Source organism: Mytilus californianus, unplaced genomic scaffold (genome assembly GCF_021869535.1).
Source record: "Mytilus californianus isolate M0D057914Y unplaced genomic scaffold, xbMytCali1.0.p SCAF_6, whole genome shotgun sequence".
Taxonomy (NCBI): domain Eukaryota; kingdom Metazoa; phylum Mollusca; class Bivalvia; order Mytilida; family Mytilidae; genus Mytilus; species Mytilus californianus.
The window spans coordinates 76,188,557-76,208,393 of NW_026262712.1; the positions used below are offsets into that span (position 1 = coordinate 76,188,557).

A 19,837-nucleotide genomic window follows, 5' to 3' on the forward strand; every position below is an offset into this window, starting at 1 on the left:
TTATGAGGTCCAATTCGTGTCATAATTTTCAATTTTTCATTCAGTTGTATATGATAATCAATTATTCATCATAATTAAATACCAGAATTAACAAAATAAATGTATATTTATTTCAAACATGATATTTTTCAAGAGCATTAGGGATAGTTTTTTTTTTTTTTAACCAATTGCGGGTATTTATACCATCTGAAAATGAAACTAAAAAGAATCGAGAGATATTGGGTAAATAAACAAAAGGTCTACCAGATATTTATGTTTGACTATAGTTATTTGGATAACAAGACTTAGTATTCGTTGTGTTGTTTTGTCACAAATCATATCAAAAGTGGAAGGGCGAGTTAGCACAGAAAATTTGTAGTCGAACCAATATTTGAACAAAACCTATGGGTTTACGTTCTAGATTAAGTGGTTTGTGTATGGAGTGTTTGTTTGTCCTTGTAATCATTGTTGAGGTGGCAGAGGAATTCAGACTGTCGGAGCATGGCCGGTCATCGCTATCAAAATTTTCCATTCATAAAATGTTTAAATACTTTCATTCAAAATAGAAAAAGTAAGAATGAATTAGTTTATGTAATTAAGAGTAAAAAAAAAACATGTGGCTTTGGACTTGGATTTATTGTGTAAAACAGATACATGTAATGTGCAGGCATGTGACTGTTCTATCTATGAATTATATATGATCCTTCCACGTCAATGAGTTAGCAACATAACAACTGAAACAAAATTAAAAAAAATATCGAAAACAGGTCAACCGCACTGCAGATACAATAGTTAACACATATCAAAATCTGGTGTATAAGATTGCGAAATCAACTGTATTGCAATGGTAATCGTGAACACAGATTATACTGTATCTACCGTAGTGATAGGCGGTATTAGGCATTGAAATAGTTTCCTGACTATTACATGATACATATATTACCATACTGAACTATAACATTATATTTTGACATATAAAGTTACTGTCTTCTTCTGTTTCTTCCTATTCTTGTCCTGCTGCAAATGGCATTCATTACCTAGTCAGCCACTTCAATCATTAGAGTTGTTATAAAAAAGTACTTTTAAGATACAAACGAGGTAATTAAAAAACTATAACTTAAAGAAAGGAATAGATAACATTCATTTATCAGTAGATTGAATAGAATGGGAAGAAAATTAAGAAATTTATATTTTTCCATCTTTTTCCGATTCATTACATTTTTTTTATTTTTTTTATAAGTACATAGTATTAAATATGAACAAATTACAACATAATCATCGATGTTTTAACAAGTATGAACATTGAAAAATATATAACGTGCCTGTTACTTGGTAACAGTCAGTATTTGGACAACAGCAACATGCATACAGTTTTTTAACTCAAGAATGGTTTGTTCGTTGCCTTGTTTTGACCTAGATATTTCTAAATTAGTATATAAGGACAAGTGAGGTCAGGAAATGTCTACCCAAACCAATATTTGAATGAATTCAATAGATTTACCCTTGAGATTAAATTGTTTGTCTGTGGGGTGTTCATGTTTAATATAATCTTTAAGGTGATGGAGGTATTTGGTGTGTGCATGGTTGTAAGATTACTCATATCTCATCGTAAAAATTTTCCATTCATAAAATTTATTTTTGGAAATCCTTCAATATGTCCTTGCATTGTCGATTGATTCGTGTCAAACATTTATGAGAAAAACGAAGTGATCATTACAAAATAAATCAGAAATATATTTGACTAATTAATCTTTAACGTATAGTGGCGAATATTAAACGAGGGCGGTAATATGTTTTAAATGATATTAAAAAAAAATTTCGTTTTACTTGACCATGTCGTTTGTTCAATGCGCTGACTCACACGGAGGACATTTCACTCTAATCAGATACCTTATTCAGAAAGTCAAGGGGTTGGCGGAGATGCAGAACATTCCAATTTTAAAGTCCTTGGTTGTACATAGTCGAAAATTGCCGTAATGCATTTATAAAATGGCTGTTAACATCAAATCAAATATAAGCTTGTAAATATGATTACCCGTTTAATCTTGCTGAATGGATTAATCTCATTTTTTGATAAAAGAAACAAAAGAAACAAAACATGTTGAAGTTAAGAACACTGCCGTTAACTGACAAGAAGTTTGACTAAATAACAAGCAGTCATACTACGGACAAGCATTTTACAATTTAAACATATAGTTGGATCCTACTTAATTAGTAGTGAAATGATAACTGAATCCTCCCTATGTTAAGATGTTTAGTGTAAAAATAAAGTAGTGACTAGTCATATTCAAATGCTTTCTTCGTTGGTCATTATTGGATCAACCTTGATCAGAAATAATGTGCCCCTGGTGTGGTGCAGCCTAACAAAAATGATTATATTTTGAGATGTATAACAAAGGAGGCGATAGACTACGTATACACTAGAATAGTAAAGACGGGAAAGGAAATTATTTGTTTAATTGATTTGCAGATTTTATCATAAAGGCAAAGCTAAATTAACTATAATTATATATAAATATTTATTTCAATAAAACAGGTGACATTGATACAGAAAAATATGAATATTCGATACTAATTCATCAAAAAATGCGTACATGAGACCTACACACAACAGTAAGTAAGCCAACATAGCTTGCTTCAAGCCTTTTGGAAGTACTTATCTTAACCGGATTTGGCTGTATATTTATGCTTCCCGAATGTATCACTTGCTGGACGGCTTGTTGGGCGGGAGAAGTCCAGTTAACACAATGTGTATGCCCAAGTCACTCTGTGTTTGACATACACAATTAAGGCATAATAAAGTTTATATTTCAGCATATGAAAATATCATGTAGGTTTATGGTAACTCGCGGAGGAGGATGCTTGATGTCGCGGACAATTCTTTCTATTATCTTGTTCATATAGTACAATAAAGTGTATACGAAAGACCCAAAACATGTATAAACACATATTAAAATCCACTAAAATAATAATGCTATATATATAATAATATTTATATTTTGTGTTTTTCCTACTATTATCAAAACAATTATTTACATCTTTGACAAACTATAAGGGGAGGGTTGGCACCTTCAAACTTGTTTAACCTCGCCACATTATGTATGTGCCTGTCTCAAGTCATGAGCCTGAAGTTCAGTGACTGTCGTTGGTTCGTGTCGGTCATGTTTTTTTTTTTCGTTAATTGTTTTGTTATGAATTATGCCGCTAGTTTTCTTAATTGAATTGTTTCATATATTTCAATTATAAAATGGCCTTTTATAGCCGACTATACGGTATGGGTTTTTTTTTTTTTTTTTTATTGTTGGAGGCCCTATGATTGCTTATAACTGTTTATGTCCGCTTCATTTGAACTTTGGTGGATAGTTGAGTCATTGGCAATCATACCACATCTCCTTATTTTTATGTTAGAAAATGTTGACAGCTACAGAGACGAAAGTACAAGTGAATATGTTCGTAGACAATAACTAGACAATATTGTGTTTAGCAGTTCCTTTGAGATATTTGAATTAATTCAAGTCTTCAAATTGAGGAATAACTTTTTTGTAAGACTTTAAATAACTATCACCAATTCTTAGAATATGCATATCCAGTTAACTTACGAATATCTTCTAAGTACATTGATCCAATGGGACGAATCTATAAGCCTGACCCAGCAGAGCAACAGTCAATGTTAGTAGTGCATTTGGAAGACAAAAGCATGATGTATTTATGTCGTTGGGTTGCTGTCTCATTGCATTTTACCCCCACCTTTCCCTTATTTATGACAGAAATTTAATGTCTGATAAATGATTTCCACATAATCTCACGAGCTGCGTTGGTCAGTTATTGACATCTTACATCAATATTTTCCATAAATGACGAAATTTCATGCTTTTGTTTTTATTTTTTTGTTTTGTCACCTTTTTCATGTTTGAACTGTAAAATGAAAGTCGAGCGTTCGAAGCGCGCCACTTTCCTGGTTTTACCTTCATCAGGTACGCTCAAACATCAACATTTGAAAGCCAATCTACTTCATCTAGAAACATTGATTTGCTTGACATTGTGATCATCTGTGCGTTGAATGCACAACGCATACAATAATGATTGTTTATATGAGAGGCAGAAGATACCAAAGGGATAGTCAAACTCAAAGTCGAAGAGAGACAGACAACTTCATGTACAAAGAAACGAGAGAGAACACCATCAAAAATACAAACAACAGTCTACAAAATACATCATAGAAAACTAAAGATGAGCAACACGAACCCCCCAATCTCAGGTGCTCCGGAACGTTAAAATTAAAAAAAAAAACACTGTTTGTTCTTCCTATCCAGTTCCATAAACTACTGTTACCGATACAGGACGACTTTTTTCAACTGTTTGACCATTTGATTAAAAAGGAATTATGAATGTCAAGTATGGATATTTTTTAAATAAACATTGCATTAGAATTTTTAAATATCTTTCCTATTTTTGAAAACAGCTAAAGATAGGCGATTAAATAGTTATGGACTTTTCTTATCACGCGTTAATGAAAGCATTAGACATGAAATGTTAAGATAAACAAATAGTTCAACGAAACCATCATTTACTCTTTGTGTTATAAAAATAAGGATGTTTGGCTATCTTGTTTGTTTTTGTTTTCTATCGCTTAGGAGACGACGGTATCTGTTGTAACATTACTCATGTCTGACTGTAAAACATTCATTAATAAAAAAAACGGTTTTTTCGAAAACGTCTGTCCGTGTTGATTTTTGTAATTTCATTCGTTTAAACGGGCTGTGCATTCGAATGGAATTAATTTCTCCTGTGTGTTTTCATCACATGTAGCATAAAGGGCGTAAGGTTTTCCCACTTCAAAATTATTTTCGCGGATTTTTATTTCCTATATAATCCGTCAATCTGAATAGTGGTTCTAGGTAAATTTTACCTCTGGTTAAAGGTTATTCTACTTTATGTGTGAAGAGGTTTTTTATACATATATTTGAATTATATATTATACATATAGATATATGTTTAAATAATGTTTACTTAATATTAAATGTAGCGTCGGCGTTGTCGCGCGACCATCCACTTTACAAAGTCTTTGGTATTTATTAGCCTTCTACTGCGTTAATATTCAGACATTTCATAAGGCAGTGTCAAATATATATTTGGATATTTGGTATACGTATTGGTTTTATGTCTACATTGATGGGTAGTTTATACCAGGAGAATGATATAGTTAAATGTAGTACATACATGTACATGTTTATAACAGTGCTTTATGTGTTATGTTTTATCTATCATGATGATCGATTTTTTATTCTTTGTTCCGAACTTCAAGGCCGATGCCCTTTATGAATTCCCGTATGGAACTAGTGACATTTCTGGAGAAACCGAGATCAAGTCGTGCAGCTTCGTCTTTAGTTTTCTGTGTTAAGTTTTGCAGCATGTTGTTGATCTTTTTTCTTCTTTTTATTTGACCATGTTGTGTCTGTTTTCTATCTTTTTAGTCCTGTATTGTCCTGTATTTTTATAACTCCCTTGTCATCTTCTTACCTTAAAAATTAATACTATATATAGTTTTTGCTATGAAATGCATTAAATTATACAAATATACAATATTATTATTCATTTTAAATGAGAAACGAAAGATACCAAAGGGATATTCATATTCATAAGTCGTAAACAAACTGACAACGCCATGTCAAAAAACCAAAAAACGACCAATTATAGACAAACCACAGTTTACAAAATGCAACATAGAAAACTTAAGACTGAGCAACACGAACCCCGTCACGCATAATTGTTTATATTCTACTAACTGCTTAACGTTTTAAACAAAAGTTTTGTAATTTCTGGGAGAATGGTACAAGGAAGACAACTCAATCTAAAAATGTCAAACAACTAGACGTATGAATTTTACTGTTGCAAGTTGAACTTACCTTACAGACGCATAGCGGATGAGACTTAGGCTCAACATTGTTTAGCTCTCTAGACAACTCTCAGCTCTTTCTCTAGATTTATATTTCAATGAAAGAGCTGCAAAATAAAACCGTTAACCTATATGATCCTCAAGATACATATCTGCTATTTCTATTAGAATGATTAGGCCTGATTTATGTACAAAACAATGAACGAAAACAAATATGATATACAGCTACAAACGACAACCACTGAATTACAGACTCCTGACTTCGGACAGACACATACATAATGTGGCGGGGTTAAACATGATTGTGGGCGCCCCCCCCCCCCCCCCCCCCCCCCCACTAACCTGGAACAGTGGTGTAACAGCACAACATATGAACAAATTAAAAATAACAGTTGAAAAGGGCTTAACTCATCAGATCAATACAAAAAAAAAAAACAAGTAACAAAAACACAGACCGGACGTGGCAGGATATTTATACATCCCCACAACAAAAAAGGCACTTAGTACAGATCTGAGAGTACTCGCAGTTACGGACAGCTAGTTCAAAGCTAATAACATATACAACTAATAAAAAAAGCATGAATGCAAGACTAAAATATCAATCAGTACACATCCAACATCCAATGGATTTAGTATAAAGACATCATTAACAGTCGGAGAAATACATGACATTGTGCAATGCCAATTTACAGAGCAAATAATGTTAATATGTATATAACAATGCTATATTTAGTTTGGTTTTAATATACTGATCACAAAATCAATATTCATACCAATAGAAAAATCAATATTCATACCAATAGAAAAATCAATGTTCATACCAATAGAAACAATATTCAAAGATATAATTACAATTTGAATCTGGTAACCTTTTAGAATAAGTTTATTTAAAGGATCCATAAATTTACCCTGATCGTATTTAAATTTCCGTCCCGTTAAACAACATCTCTTTTGTGGTAATTGAAATCCCTGAATTAATAATTTACAAGTAATAAATCATAGATTACGTTCATTGAAATCCAAAACGTTACTACAGACACGGGCAAAGCGAACGAGTTGTGATTATATAGACACCAAAGGAACATCGCCATCGAAAAAGGATAATTTACAATAGTGAAAGAAAAAATGTCCCTGTTGTAAAACTGAAATATTTAAATCTAGAAAAGGACAGTTATCACCGTTTATATTTGATTTATTTAAAGAAAATTCCTTTGAGTAAATTTCGGCAATATATTTAGAAAATTCTTGATTATTTAACGAAAAAATATCATCAAGATAACGATGAGTATTGTTGAATTTATAAATTAAAGGGGCGCAATTGGTACCCTTAGGAATACCTACAACCTGTCAATAAATTGTATTGCTGAAACGTATATAAATGTTGTCAAGGAGAAAAATTAACAGCTTCAATCATCTCATCATACCTCCAGTAAATATATCTAGCATATTTACTTTTCTCATTGGAGAAGAAGGCTTTAAATGAGTTGCAGCAAATATATTTGCAATCAGATTTTTCATAATTAAATATGAAAACTTTTGTTCGATATGAGGTTCAGTATATCCGTAACGACAATCAATCAATTGAACTTTATTTTAAATGCTCAAATAAAGTAAGGAGATAATAAATACATTATACATGTCGGCATATGTTTTTTTTTCTTGACGGAATTATTTGCTTTCTTAGCCAGCTTGGGAAAGTGCCTCTTGTGATTTCGCCATTGTCGTTATTTTGCCTCTGTCGTACGTCATCCTGCGTCTCTTTTCTTTTAAAATTTTGATTTGTTCTACTTCAGAACCAATCTTCAGAATTAATCCAAACTTGATTATAAAAATAAATGTATCTTGCAAGGTCCTTTCTGATTTTTTTACCTTGGTACCGATTCGTCAATATATTCGACTGCCATGACTTTTCTAAATTCTTGTTGGCTGAACTAAGGAAAAAATATCTCAAACACAACTAAATCAATTGAAGCAAACAATAACAGATATGTACCAGTGAAGGTCCTTAACAAGTATTCAAAATGGGCGCTAGCTACGGTAAAATTTTACATCGACATTGAAATCCAATGGAAAGTACATATTTCTTTTCTTTTCAACAGATGAAGTGAAATGAAAACAAAACATGAAGAAATGTTCCTTAGAAAGTACTTACCAAATGTTGCTAATTTGGCCCTGAATAAAAAGTCCTATCTGGCTACAATGGACTAGAAAGGAAGCCCACCGGGTCCGAAATTCAAAGATTTTTATCTCAAATTATCAAAATTTATTAAAAAAAGCAGACAATCATATGCTTAATATCATGTGTTAACATAGAATTCTTTCAAGCTTGACAGTATATAAACATCAGAGAAATGATAACTGACGCATTAAACTTAATAGTATCAGCTAGTGCAAAACATGTAACTAATTAAGAAAGTACACTTGAATGTCAGTACACACAGTTATGTTCTATTACATTCAGAAGTAAACCATTTTTTGTTTCACATCAACGGAAATCGGCAAAAAAATAAATTATGTAATAATCTTCTAAAAATAGTTAAATATTATTTGAATGAAAAACTTCCTAAAACGGTAAACATTTCTCTTCTGTGCTTCGAACAAAAATAATTTCCAGTCCAGATCGTAGGTATATATAACCGTTGGTGTTTGTCTCTATCCGAATACTGTAAAATAACATTCCACTGCCATTTCAACCTCTTTTAAACTCTGAAGTCATTTTTACATCACTAATTTCAACAGTCTACAAAAATGCAAATAATGGTAGAGAAAATTCAGTTAAGGGTTATAAAATCATATAACATATAATATACAACATCATATATATAATGTGTTCTATCGGACTCGAACTTCTTTTAAACTGAGTGTTACTCTGCGTATTACTGTGTGTTTGCTTATTCCACATTGGCTAGAGGTTGAGGGGAAGGGTTGAGATCTCACAAAACATGCATTTTTGCGCCTGTCCCAAGTCAGGAACCTGTGGTCTTTGTTAGCCTTGTATGCTTTTTAATTTTGGTTCATTTATATGTTTCGGAGTTTAGTATGACGTCCATTTTCGCTGAACTAGTATACATTATTGTTTAGGGACCAGCTGAAACCCGCCTCCGGGTGCGGGATTTTCCAGCTGTGTTGAAGACCCATTGTGGCCTTAGGCTGTTGTCTCTTTGACACAATCCCCGTTTCCATTCTCAATTTCATCTAAACATACAGTAATATCTGGACTTACATCAAGATGTCGTTTAATGAAATTGGATACCCTGCATTTATCATGTTTTTCAATAACATAATGGTAAAATCGCTGAAAGACCATCCTCCTAATTTATTGAAAACTATCATTCTGCATTGACAATAATATCTTGGTGTGAACGCCCTCAAGGTGTATCTAATACTTATCATATCTATAAAGTAACAAAACACAGATGAACGTCAGTCATAAGATAAACATATTTATACACTGACATAGACGGGCCACATAGACTAAGAAAACATTTTCACAACACATCAGTCAGCATCATGACAAGAACACAGTGCAATAATCTTTTCTGGCGAAGGAAAAGGAGTTGATGTTGAAGGTCATAAGCTGACAAGTAGATTTTAACCTTCATCTGTATTGAACTGGCAAACATAATCTTCATCATATTTCTATATTCTTTATTCGCACTTGTACTTTATTCGCACTTGTACTTGTATATCACAGATACATGTTTGACCCCTGTACCGAGAGATCAACGAGATATTTCCACTGGAGACCACTGAATTTTCAAATAGTTAAAATTTTTATTCAAATTACATTTTTTTAATAGCTTTATTTTTCCTTTTTTAAGATGAAGAAAACCAATTGCTCAAATTTTGATATATAAAAAAAGAAGATTGTGTATGATTGACAACTATATACTAGAGACCATATGACGTAGAAGTAAGCAATTATATGACACCGTACGGCCTTCAACAATGAGAAAACCCTAAGCCTTGATTTGTAGTTCCTGAGAAAAATGCGACCAAAATCTTATACACGGCCATTTTGTGTAAGGACATATAAGTATTCGGTAAACAGAAAGTTGACGTGCGTTGAATCTGAAGAAAACATCACACAGTATAGCAATGCTCACATGAAACTTGATACAAAATTCAATAAAGCTTTGATTTGTAGTATGACGACCGGACGGACAAACGAATAACGGACATACGAAAACCAGTATACACCTTTCCTTTCGGAGCGATAGCTAGCGGGGTATATTAATAAAAATAAAACCAAGTCATACAGACAGCAACAATCACCAACCATTAAATTACAGTCTCTTGACTTGGAACGGACACAAAAGATGTGACAGGGTTAAGTAAACCCTCCCTTAACCTGGGACAGTGGTGTAACAGCACAATTAAAACAACCCGTAAACATCGGTTGGAAAAGGCTTGAGTCATCATATTGGCACGAAGCATAAAAAACAACTAGCAAAAGAAAACCATAGAGTACAGATCTAAGCTAAGAGTAAGCACTGTTACTGAAAGCTAGAACAAACCAATTACCATTAACAAATAAATCGTCTTCTTTCAGACTAGTTGTTTCCTTTATCTACTTTTTATTTTAGAACTAAATGGTTGACATTTATTTACATTGTTGTATGCAATGCTGAATATAAAAAGATTTTTGTTTATTATTGTACACCATCAAATGGTTATTCAACTATATATATATATATATGACAATAGTTTGATAAAAGAATAAAAATATGTACTCACTGTAAACATCATATCGCCTTTAACTTCCCGAGTAACTGTGAATGGCTTATAACCCATCATTTCATTTTTCTCAACGACCACACATTTGCTGTCTGATTCAAATGTTACCATAAGCTTCAAGACAATATTTTTAATTGATTGTTGGTTGCTTAATGTCCAGTGTCAAATAGTTCATGCAGGCCAGGACGAACAAGAAATTTGATTAAAAGTATCTTAAAGTATTTCGACTTAATTATTATAACTTGTTTCTTTTATTATGCGTATAATTTATAGTACGTTGTTCTTATTTAACTGGCTATTAAATATTGTTTATCCTTAAACATGTAAAGAGAGATATGCATTTTCTCTATCACTAAATTTTTCCCTCTCATCATAAAGTCATTCAACATTTAAACATGTCATTTTCTTTTCATACCTTCAGCACATCGTCAAAGTAACCTGTCGTCTCCAGTTCTTTCCCAGGTTGGAATTTGAATGTTTTCGTTGGTAAACCACTGTATGACATCTTTAAGATCCAGTAATCTCCGTCTTGTTCATATTCCAAAACTGATGTTGCGTCCCTGTGTTTGTCTTTCATATCATCAGGTATACCTATATGTAGAAGATTTTTTTTTATTTCGTTATTTATTTCATGTTCTGCATGTCATCTTAATGGGTGTACAGAGTACGTGTAGAACTTAAAACGTTTCAACTTACATATTTTTTTTAACTTTAATACGTCATTTTCCGTGTATTCAAATGATAATAAAAGTAGTCATTTAAAACAAGGCACTTTGATATTCCGCTCGCTACACTGGTGTAATATAGTAATACCTTAAAGGATAATAGAAATCCCCAAAAGACAGTACAACAGAAAACATCCACTACAGAAAAAAACCAGACGAGCAAACAAGACAAACAGGAACGTACTGAACTTGGTCCAGGAAGACTGACTTAGTACAGGCACAAACTGTGGTTAATTTAAACCAGTTTTTCGTCCGAACAAACCTCCCGCTTCCCCTATCTTTAGCGTATGTTGTAAAACTATACCTATAACACACAATAAGAAAAAAAATAACAGTACAGCTACCAACAGGATGGGCACTAACTTGAACGGGAAATAAATATATATCATATTGTGGAATGAAATGTTAACTGTTTGCAATGGATACTGCCACGCAAAGAACTCAAAAACAGCATTCCTATAACAGGTTTCATGAATTCTCATGACAGAGTTTAATTGAAATCGGCAGCATTTGTGAGAGGCAAGTAATTATTCCAAATCGTCAGATCATCGGAAGAAAAGACCATTGTTACATATCTCGCCTTTGACACTTGCTTTTTGAATATGTCAGAATTTTCCTCGAGTGATATTTATAAACTTGGAGTGAGAAATACTGTCATATATATGTTTTATTTTTTTACGAGAAACATTTTATTTAAAGATATTACTATGCTGTTAAAGACGTCAAAGTTTTTTTCAAACTAAAATGGGTTTCCTGTAAAAGTAACTTTTGTGTTAATGCAAGGTTACGTTCATTAACGTCCGCTTTCTTAAAACATTTCGAAATGTACACGCCATAGGGTGCAAGAAGATGAATATCCGGGTCCAAAAAAAAAGGAAGTTACAGATGGCAAAGTTCAAATTATCCCTTTGGTCGTATATTTTAGTTTCAATTTTTCCTCTTTGTAAAAATATATATATCTGAAAATTGAAAATATTGACTGTTATAATTATTTTGGCTGTATCAAGCTAGATTAGTCTAAGAGTTCTTTTGGATACATGCATTAACATTCAGCATGTTGAATAAACTTCAGAGTATCAGCGATATAAGAACATCATCAAGATAAACTGCCGAAGCAAAGTCGTCGGCTCTCCAAACCTACCTGAAGTCCTGCGTTTTTATGAATTTATGAGCTCCGGTCCTTGCTTGGAAGTTGCATTTAGATATCTGCTATCATTGTTAAATGTCGATTATATAAAATAAGGAGGTGTGGTGTGATTGCTAACGAGACAACTATCGACCAGAGGCCATATATCGATAATGTAAACTACTATTTGATACTGTTTGGCCTTCAACAATGAGCAAAACCCATACCATATAGTAAGCTATAAAAGGTCCATGCATGACAAAATGTTAAAAATTCTAAAGAGAAAACCAATGTCCTAAATTACTTTGTCATAGTTTTTAATTTTCCCTGCCTGAAGTTTTTCTTGAAAGAAGAATCATAATATTAAAAGAATAAACGTCAACAACAAGAGGTGCATTAATAGATGTGCAGGAAGTACCAATAGGAATTCCATTAATTCGACTGGATATAAACTCTTGCCATAAAGAAAATATTATTAGTAAGACATTTTGAGACTTAATCCTGCCTGCGTTTGTCCAGGAAAATGCTTTTTATACAGTATCTTCTATAGCTAAGGAAAGACCGTTAATTAGTACAAAAGATGAATTAAAGACCTGATTGATCAAAACCCTTTTCAATTATTTAACCAAGTTTATTTTAATCAGATTATGTGGATTAATTCCGAAGACAAGTGTGTATAAAATCATAGCTTTCAAAAGAACGAACTACACGATCCATAGAATTTAGTCTATCAAAGACTGCAACGGAAATTCTAACTTCAAAAATAAATGACGACTGTGTTTTACTTGATTTTATTGCATTTATTATAAGTCGAAGATAAACTGACATCACCATATGGCATAAAACGAAAGACAAATAATATAAATAACAAGTCCTTAAAACATTACATAGAAAACTAAATAATGAGCAACACGAACCCAACAAAGATAAGATTTGTAATGGTCGTGTGTACACTTGTCAGAAACTAATACAAATTAACATTAATTCACCTGCTAGAAGCTGATAAAAAATGGGATGCATATGGTGTTGTGTGTATCTTAGCCAGTAGTTAGGAAGAACACTTTTGAATTTGACTTGACGCTTGAAGTTGGAACTATATTTTTAGTAAGCGGTTTTCTATAACTTTTTTTGATAAATAAATCAGAATAAAAAATCTTCACGTAAGATATCGATGTATAATTACTTACAGACAATAATAATAACATGTGAGGTCATATATCAGAAACAATAACAAACTACGCTAAGGCGTAAGTTATTATATACCAATTAAATAACAAAAAATCTTTGTCAAATTAAAGTAAAAAGGACTCTGGTTCATACAAGCTAGGTTACCTCTAGATTAACGAATAAGGACTTCAGATGATCATTGTGGTCTATTCAACACACCGACTTACGGTGTACATCTATGTCATAAATGATATAATTTCCCATTCAAAATATAAGACAGTTCTTCCTCGAACATATTAACTTACAAAAACAATTAAAAACCAAAACGCACGCTACTTTGTGCTAAGCATAATCCTTATTCGTAATTCAACGTATCGGAAAGGTAGGTGTCTGACAGATCCAAAAACACTCACGCGTTATACAACCTGTTGCCAAATATAAAGTCATTCTGTTCAGTAGTACAGATTGGAAGACTACCAGATTCACTGACTAGCGTAAACAATAGAAGATGTTAACGGCCGAACAATAGGTGCAAATAATCTAGCTGATCAATATATATGAAATTCTTACCCGCTGCTCTACAAAATTCATCATAATTTTTTATTGAATTTCCATCTTCTATCCATTTTCCTAAAAATTGAGCCATATTTGAATTTTTTTTTTACTGTCCTAAATACACACTAACACTGCAAATTCTACAACAGTCAGCAATAAAACGTATTATTTAATGTAAATATCGAGTGTTAACGAACTCTATGTGTATATAAATCTACCTATCTTGTCTGGTTAAAATTACCTATTGCCTCGATTTCAGTACACACAGTCATGCAGTTGTTATATGTAAACCTTTAAATGATTAAGAATTTTACTTGTTAATATATATCTGAGAAATATCTAAAGATGTGTAAAATACTGACAAATAGTATGTCTGCTATTTTAAACGAAGCATTTCGGATGACATGAAAAAATTTCGATGACAGAAGACAAATACGCAGTCATTCTTGATCGAAGCTGACCTGAGACACATCGAATAAATGGAGCATTTCGGATGACATGAAACAATTTCGATGGCAGAAAACAAATAAGCAGTCATTCTTGATCGAAGCTGACCGGAGACACATCTAAAATACAGCTATTCTTATGTTATGAAATCAAAATTTTCGAAAAATAAACAAGTATATCCTGATTTAAAGTTATAATCATTTCATCACCCACAGAAATTGTCCGTTTTGAACTCAAATTTCAACTGACTTCGCTAATTCAAAAGTGACGTTAAGCGCGTGTCTATAAAAGATCCGCATATTAAGAAGATGTGGTATGATTGCCATTGAGACAACTCTGCATCAGACATCAAATGACGTAGAAAAATTATAGGTCACCGTACAACCTTCAACAACGAGCAAAACCCATGCCGCATTGTAAGCTATAAAAGGCCCCGAAATGAAAAAAAATGTAAAACAATTCAAGCAAGAAAACTAATGACCGGATTTATGTACAAAACAATAAACTAAACGAAAAGCAGATATGATATACAACAACAAACGACAACAACTGACTTGTGACAGGCACTGCCACATACAGAATGTGGCGAAGTTACAAAAAAATGGAAGCGCGTGTCTAGTTCGGTTTTTTAGAACAGTCAAATTAGGAATTCATTTTAGACTACGTGACGAAAGACTAAAATCATCAACCTGTCCTGATTGCCGGAAATTGATATTATTTAACGTGAGCAAAAGGGTAACAGCAATAATTTTACTGAAACAAAGAGTTCAAAGTTACTAAAGCGACGATCAAAATCCATAAGTCAAAGAGAAACCGACACCACTAAGGAAAAAAGTCGAAAACGATGAAAAGACAAAATCAGTCAACAAAACACTTCACGAAGAACAGTAGACTGGGTAACAAGAACCCCACAAAAACAGGGATGATCTCTTGTGCTCCGGATAGGTACGCATATCCTGTTCCATATGTGGCACCAAGTTTACCTTTATACAATACATTTAATAATCTTAAAATATATAAATTTCGAAGATAACAAGTGAACAAGTATGATTTTGACCAAAAGATTGTTCTAAAAAGTATTATTTCAAACCTAGCTTTTTACCTGTCTGTAGTAATATATTAAATGTCTTTTAGGTGTTCATTGTATATCTTAAATGGTTTACACACTGTATTTCTAACGATTTAGAGCTTGACATATTGCACAGATATTTTTTAATTGTAAAAGACCGTTTGTTGACCTTCTTGGCTTTCTATGTCTTGTGTGGGGAGTTTGTCGTTTCTTTCGGTTGCTATCTAATACTTAATATAATATCCTTTTATTCATTTTAAAAAAAAGTTAGAAAGACAGCCAACACAATTACTGATAAAAGATCGAAAAGACAAATAGAGACATCGCATACCTTAATTCTTATATATAGAAAAGAATCACAAAGATACTTTTATATCTTTTTGAATTCAACAAAACATTTTTGAATTTGCAAATCTATATCGTTATATCTATATCCATACTCCAACAATCGGGACAACTCCAACAACCGGGACATACACCTAGAAAAGGAATTAAAGATAAAGGTGTTAGTTTTATGACAAAAAAAAAATCCTCACGTAATCACCTAACTCCAAAAAAGAAATTTTTTCCAATACAATAAAACTAAAATTCCACTGCCATTTCAACCTCTTTTAAACTCTAGAGTCATTTTCACACCACCACCTTCAAGTTCAACAGTCTACAAAAAAATACAGACGTCACAATAACATCTCTAACAATGCTCTTTACATAAAGTAACATCTAGTTTTACCAGCTCTACAAAAAAACAAACTCAGCTGAGATGTTCGTCAATATAATATAAACATATTCCTATACTAGTAACGTCGACTAAAAAGTAAACATCTCCATTTTATCTTTTAAAAAATTAATACAAAATTATGGATGATTTGGTTTATTTATATGGATGTGTATTTAAAAATATGCTTTGATGTTTTAAACATGTGTTTTATAGTTTTTGAGATATCAACACTTTGTACCTGTCTAGACAGTTCCTATCAAAAAGCAATATTCATACAATATCAGCTACGAGTTATAAATTGAATCTTAATTAAGCGAGTAGCCCAAAACCCTTTATATTGCATCCAGCTGTTTGTATCTTCTATTTTTTGAAAATTGTATCATCGATTTATCGGTGTGTATTACTTTTTATGTTGTTTTCATGTTCGAATGAAAGGTTTTCCTTTGTTTAAAGCTATAACAGCACAATGACGTGAAGATTAAGTTAACCTTGAGTAACAGCATGTTTATGCATGATTTTAGAATTGGTTGAAGTTCTTAAGGCTGAGTCAAATCAATATCACGCTTACAAGTCGTGATATGGGACTTAAGCATATGAGCCAGGTTATACAGGTGCAGGAAAGATCGATAAAAATCTAATAATTATTTTACCAATTTTGAAAGTACTATTTCAACTATTTTTATATTTCGAAAATGTTTATTATGGGTAATCACTAAGTCTTGTAGTCCGGATTGGTTTTCTCCACATCCATTGTGCTTTCAAAGGCATTACTATGTAGTTCAATGATTGATTACTATTTGTACTAGCCGTTCAACTGATTACATTTTTAATGAGTATTTCAGAGTTTGTCCTTCTTTGTGATAGTTGGAACCCATGGGTTTGTTTAAAGATATTATTTTTCATTTGTTGTGTTGTCTTTTGTTGGCTGCTATTATGTTGCTATAAATTAAAATTAAAATGTCTATCAAACAAGAAGAAAACCGTTTTTTGTCATTTAATTCCTCTCTGGCATTGATATTTTAATCAATGAAGACTTAGTGTTCCGTAAACGAAAGTAACGAGGAGAGATTAAATTTTGTAAGTCGAAGCATGAATGATAATAAAAATCTTTATTACAGAGATATACATACATATAGCGATGAAAACAAACTTATTTACAATAACACCATACACACGAACATACACACAAGCATACAACAATTATCAACATACACATATATCATTAGGTACAATAAATACAAAATGGGGGTTGTGTTATTGCCTAGAGAAGACATAAGTTATTTAGTTTGCGTATAAATCTACTGTAACAGTTTTTATAATTTAAACTTGTTTGTAAAATTCATAATTTCTTTGAATTTCAAAATATTTGGTCTTTGCCACACATTTTCATCTATTAGGTTTTTCCTGTCAATTTCAAATGTTTTACATTCCAGAATATAATGATATTCATCACCAATACCGTTATTATTACATTTCAAACATATTTTATTTTCCCTTTCTATACCATTCCACCGTCCTGTTTCTTTAGGTAGTCTATGATTTGTGGTTCTGAACTTACAAAGCGTATAAATTTTGGTGAATTTAACATCAATGAATGCAATTCCTGTCAAAATTGATCATGTGGGCGCATCTTTATCGAAGAAATAAGCCAATCTGAGCTAGGATTTTTTGTTATTTTTTGTTTTGATAATTTGTTTTTATTTATTTATATTTTTTTGGGGCGGGGGGTAAACCCTCAAGTAATATATTAATAACTGATAAATGACTTTTAAAAAAGTCTCTTTTTATAATAATTGAAATGATGTTTCTCCATGCCTTCATTTCCTGTTTCGACTGTTACATTGTATCATAAACTCATCATAGATACCAGGATTAAAATTTTGTACGCCAGACGCGCGTTTCGTCTACAAAAGACTCATCAGTGACGCTCGAATAAAAAAAGTTAAAAAGGCCAATGAAGTTGAAGAGCATTGAGGACCCAAAATTCGAAAGGTTTTGACGTCATTAATGGAATTTAAGTAAATAAGACTTAAATTCAGTTATCGCTGGGGCCACTGACGGATTGTGTTTCATGTTTTAGATTTACCTAACATGAGTGACGTTATATTCTGTGACGTAATTTAGTCCTTTACAGAATTTCATCGCATCAAGCAAGCTGTTTAAATTTCGTTAGCGGTAAAATTGAAAAAATTGAAAAGTAATATCTTGTAATGGTAAAGTAGTGTTAGTATTGTATGGTTATAACCTGTCTCATGCTTCTAATGTTTATTAGAAGTAATCATAGAAAGAATTCATTTTATCGATCGTCATTTTTTAACCATTCCATCAGGAATTTCATCGCCACGTGGAGAGCACATGCAAAGACTGAAAGAGATTGGTCCCATTATTCGTTTTCATTTTTAAAATAAATATTTAATTTTTACAAATATGAGTAATTAGATGCAATATTGTCCTAAGATTTGCAGATTATAATAATGATTTCGTCATTGTATTCTAGATCAAATTAGATGCATGTATAGTCTGCCTGATACCGATAGGTACTCATATATATATATATATGACGACGAGTTTAATTATTATTTTTTTTTTAATATTACTTTTTGTCCATATATTATTACTATTGAAATTGAGTATTGACAGATCGTCTAGTGCCTATGGTTTAGCTTAACAAATTGTATTTATGCTGTAACACTAACAGATCATCCAGGTTAATATATCCCGAATTATAATTAAATTTTCCTTATAAGGGTATACATCGGGAATGTGTACCTAGATCTTTCATAGCACATATTGATATACAGCAAATATTCCATGAAAGGATATGAACGTACAAAGGTGCAAAGGGACGTACCCTTTGGGGCGAAAGGTCCAAGGTTCGTAACCGGAAGTTCAACTTTCGATACAAATAAACAAAAATCTTGGAAATCTTGCACAGAGACCCTGCACGGAGTTACAAGCAGAAGCCAACAATCGTCATGTCTAAATGTTAGCTTGCTGGTGGAGTTTAGCATACATATATCATTATATGTATATATCCGAGTTTTCCGTGAAATAAATAGCAAATTAAGACGTATTTTTTATTGACTGCCTTCATTTTTTTATACGAAAATAACAAAATCGGCCGCCATATTGTTGATCGTATTTACATCTTCTACGTACTGTTTATTATCCTCCAAAGAAGGAGCACACCCAAATAAAGAAAGATTACTCAATCTTATTTTTTCCTAGCATTGAGTAACCTACTAAGATATTATAAAATATGTCTTCATACTTCTGGCTTTAGAATTTATATGTTTAGGTGTTTTGAGTTATGGGAAAAGTTAAAGAGGGTTTTAGTAGCAGGGTTGGTAGGGTGCCTTGGTCATCTTTTTCTGTATTTTTTATTTCAATCCAAATTTTCACTGTTCACTACTAACAT

At 32.2% G+C, this 19,837-nt stretch overlaps 1 protein-coding gene across 1 annotated transcript; it reads right to left on the reverse strand.

Moving 5' to 3' along the window:
- Positions 1 to 8,122: 8,122 nt before the first annotated feature.
- On the reverse strand, positions 8,123 to 14,426 carry LOC127704831 (gastrotropin-like). The gene is made up of 4 exons (XM_052209061.1): positions 14,201 to 14,426; positions 11,028 to 11,203; positions 10,613 to 10,726; positions 8,123 to 8,615 (listed from the first exon to the last, which is right to left on the reverse strand). The coding sequence occupies exons 1-4, from the start codon at positions 14,274 to 14,276 to the stop codon at positions 8,565 to 8,567; spliced, it is 417 nt and encodes a 138-aa protein (XP_052065021.1). The 5' UTR covers positions 14,277 to 14,426; the 3' UTR covers positions 8,123 to 8,564.
- Between the last annotated feature and the right edge of the window lie 5,411 nt (positions 14,427 to 19,837).

Coding starts and splice junctions, on each gene's coding strand:
- LOC127704831 (XM_052209061.1), bottom strand. CDS start 14,276: ATGGCTCAATTTTTAGGAAAATGGATAGAAGATGGAAATTCAATAAAA. Junction 11,204..14,200: donor TGAATTTTGTAGAGCAGCGG/GTAAGAATTTCA, acceptor TTCTACATATAG/GTATACCTGATGATATGAAA. Junction 10,727..11,027: donor ACTTTGACGATGTGCTGAAG/GTATGAAAAGAA, acceptor ATTGTCTTGAAG/CTTATGGTAACATTTGAATC.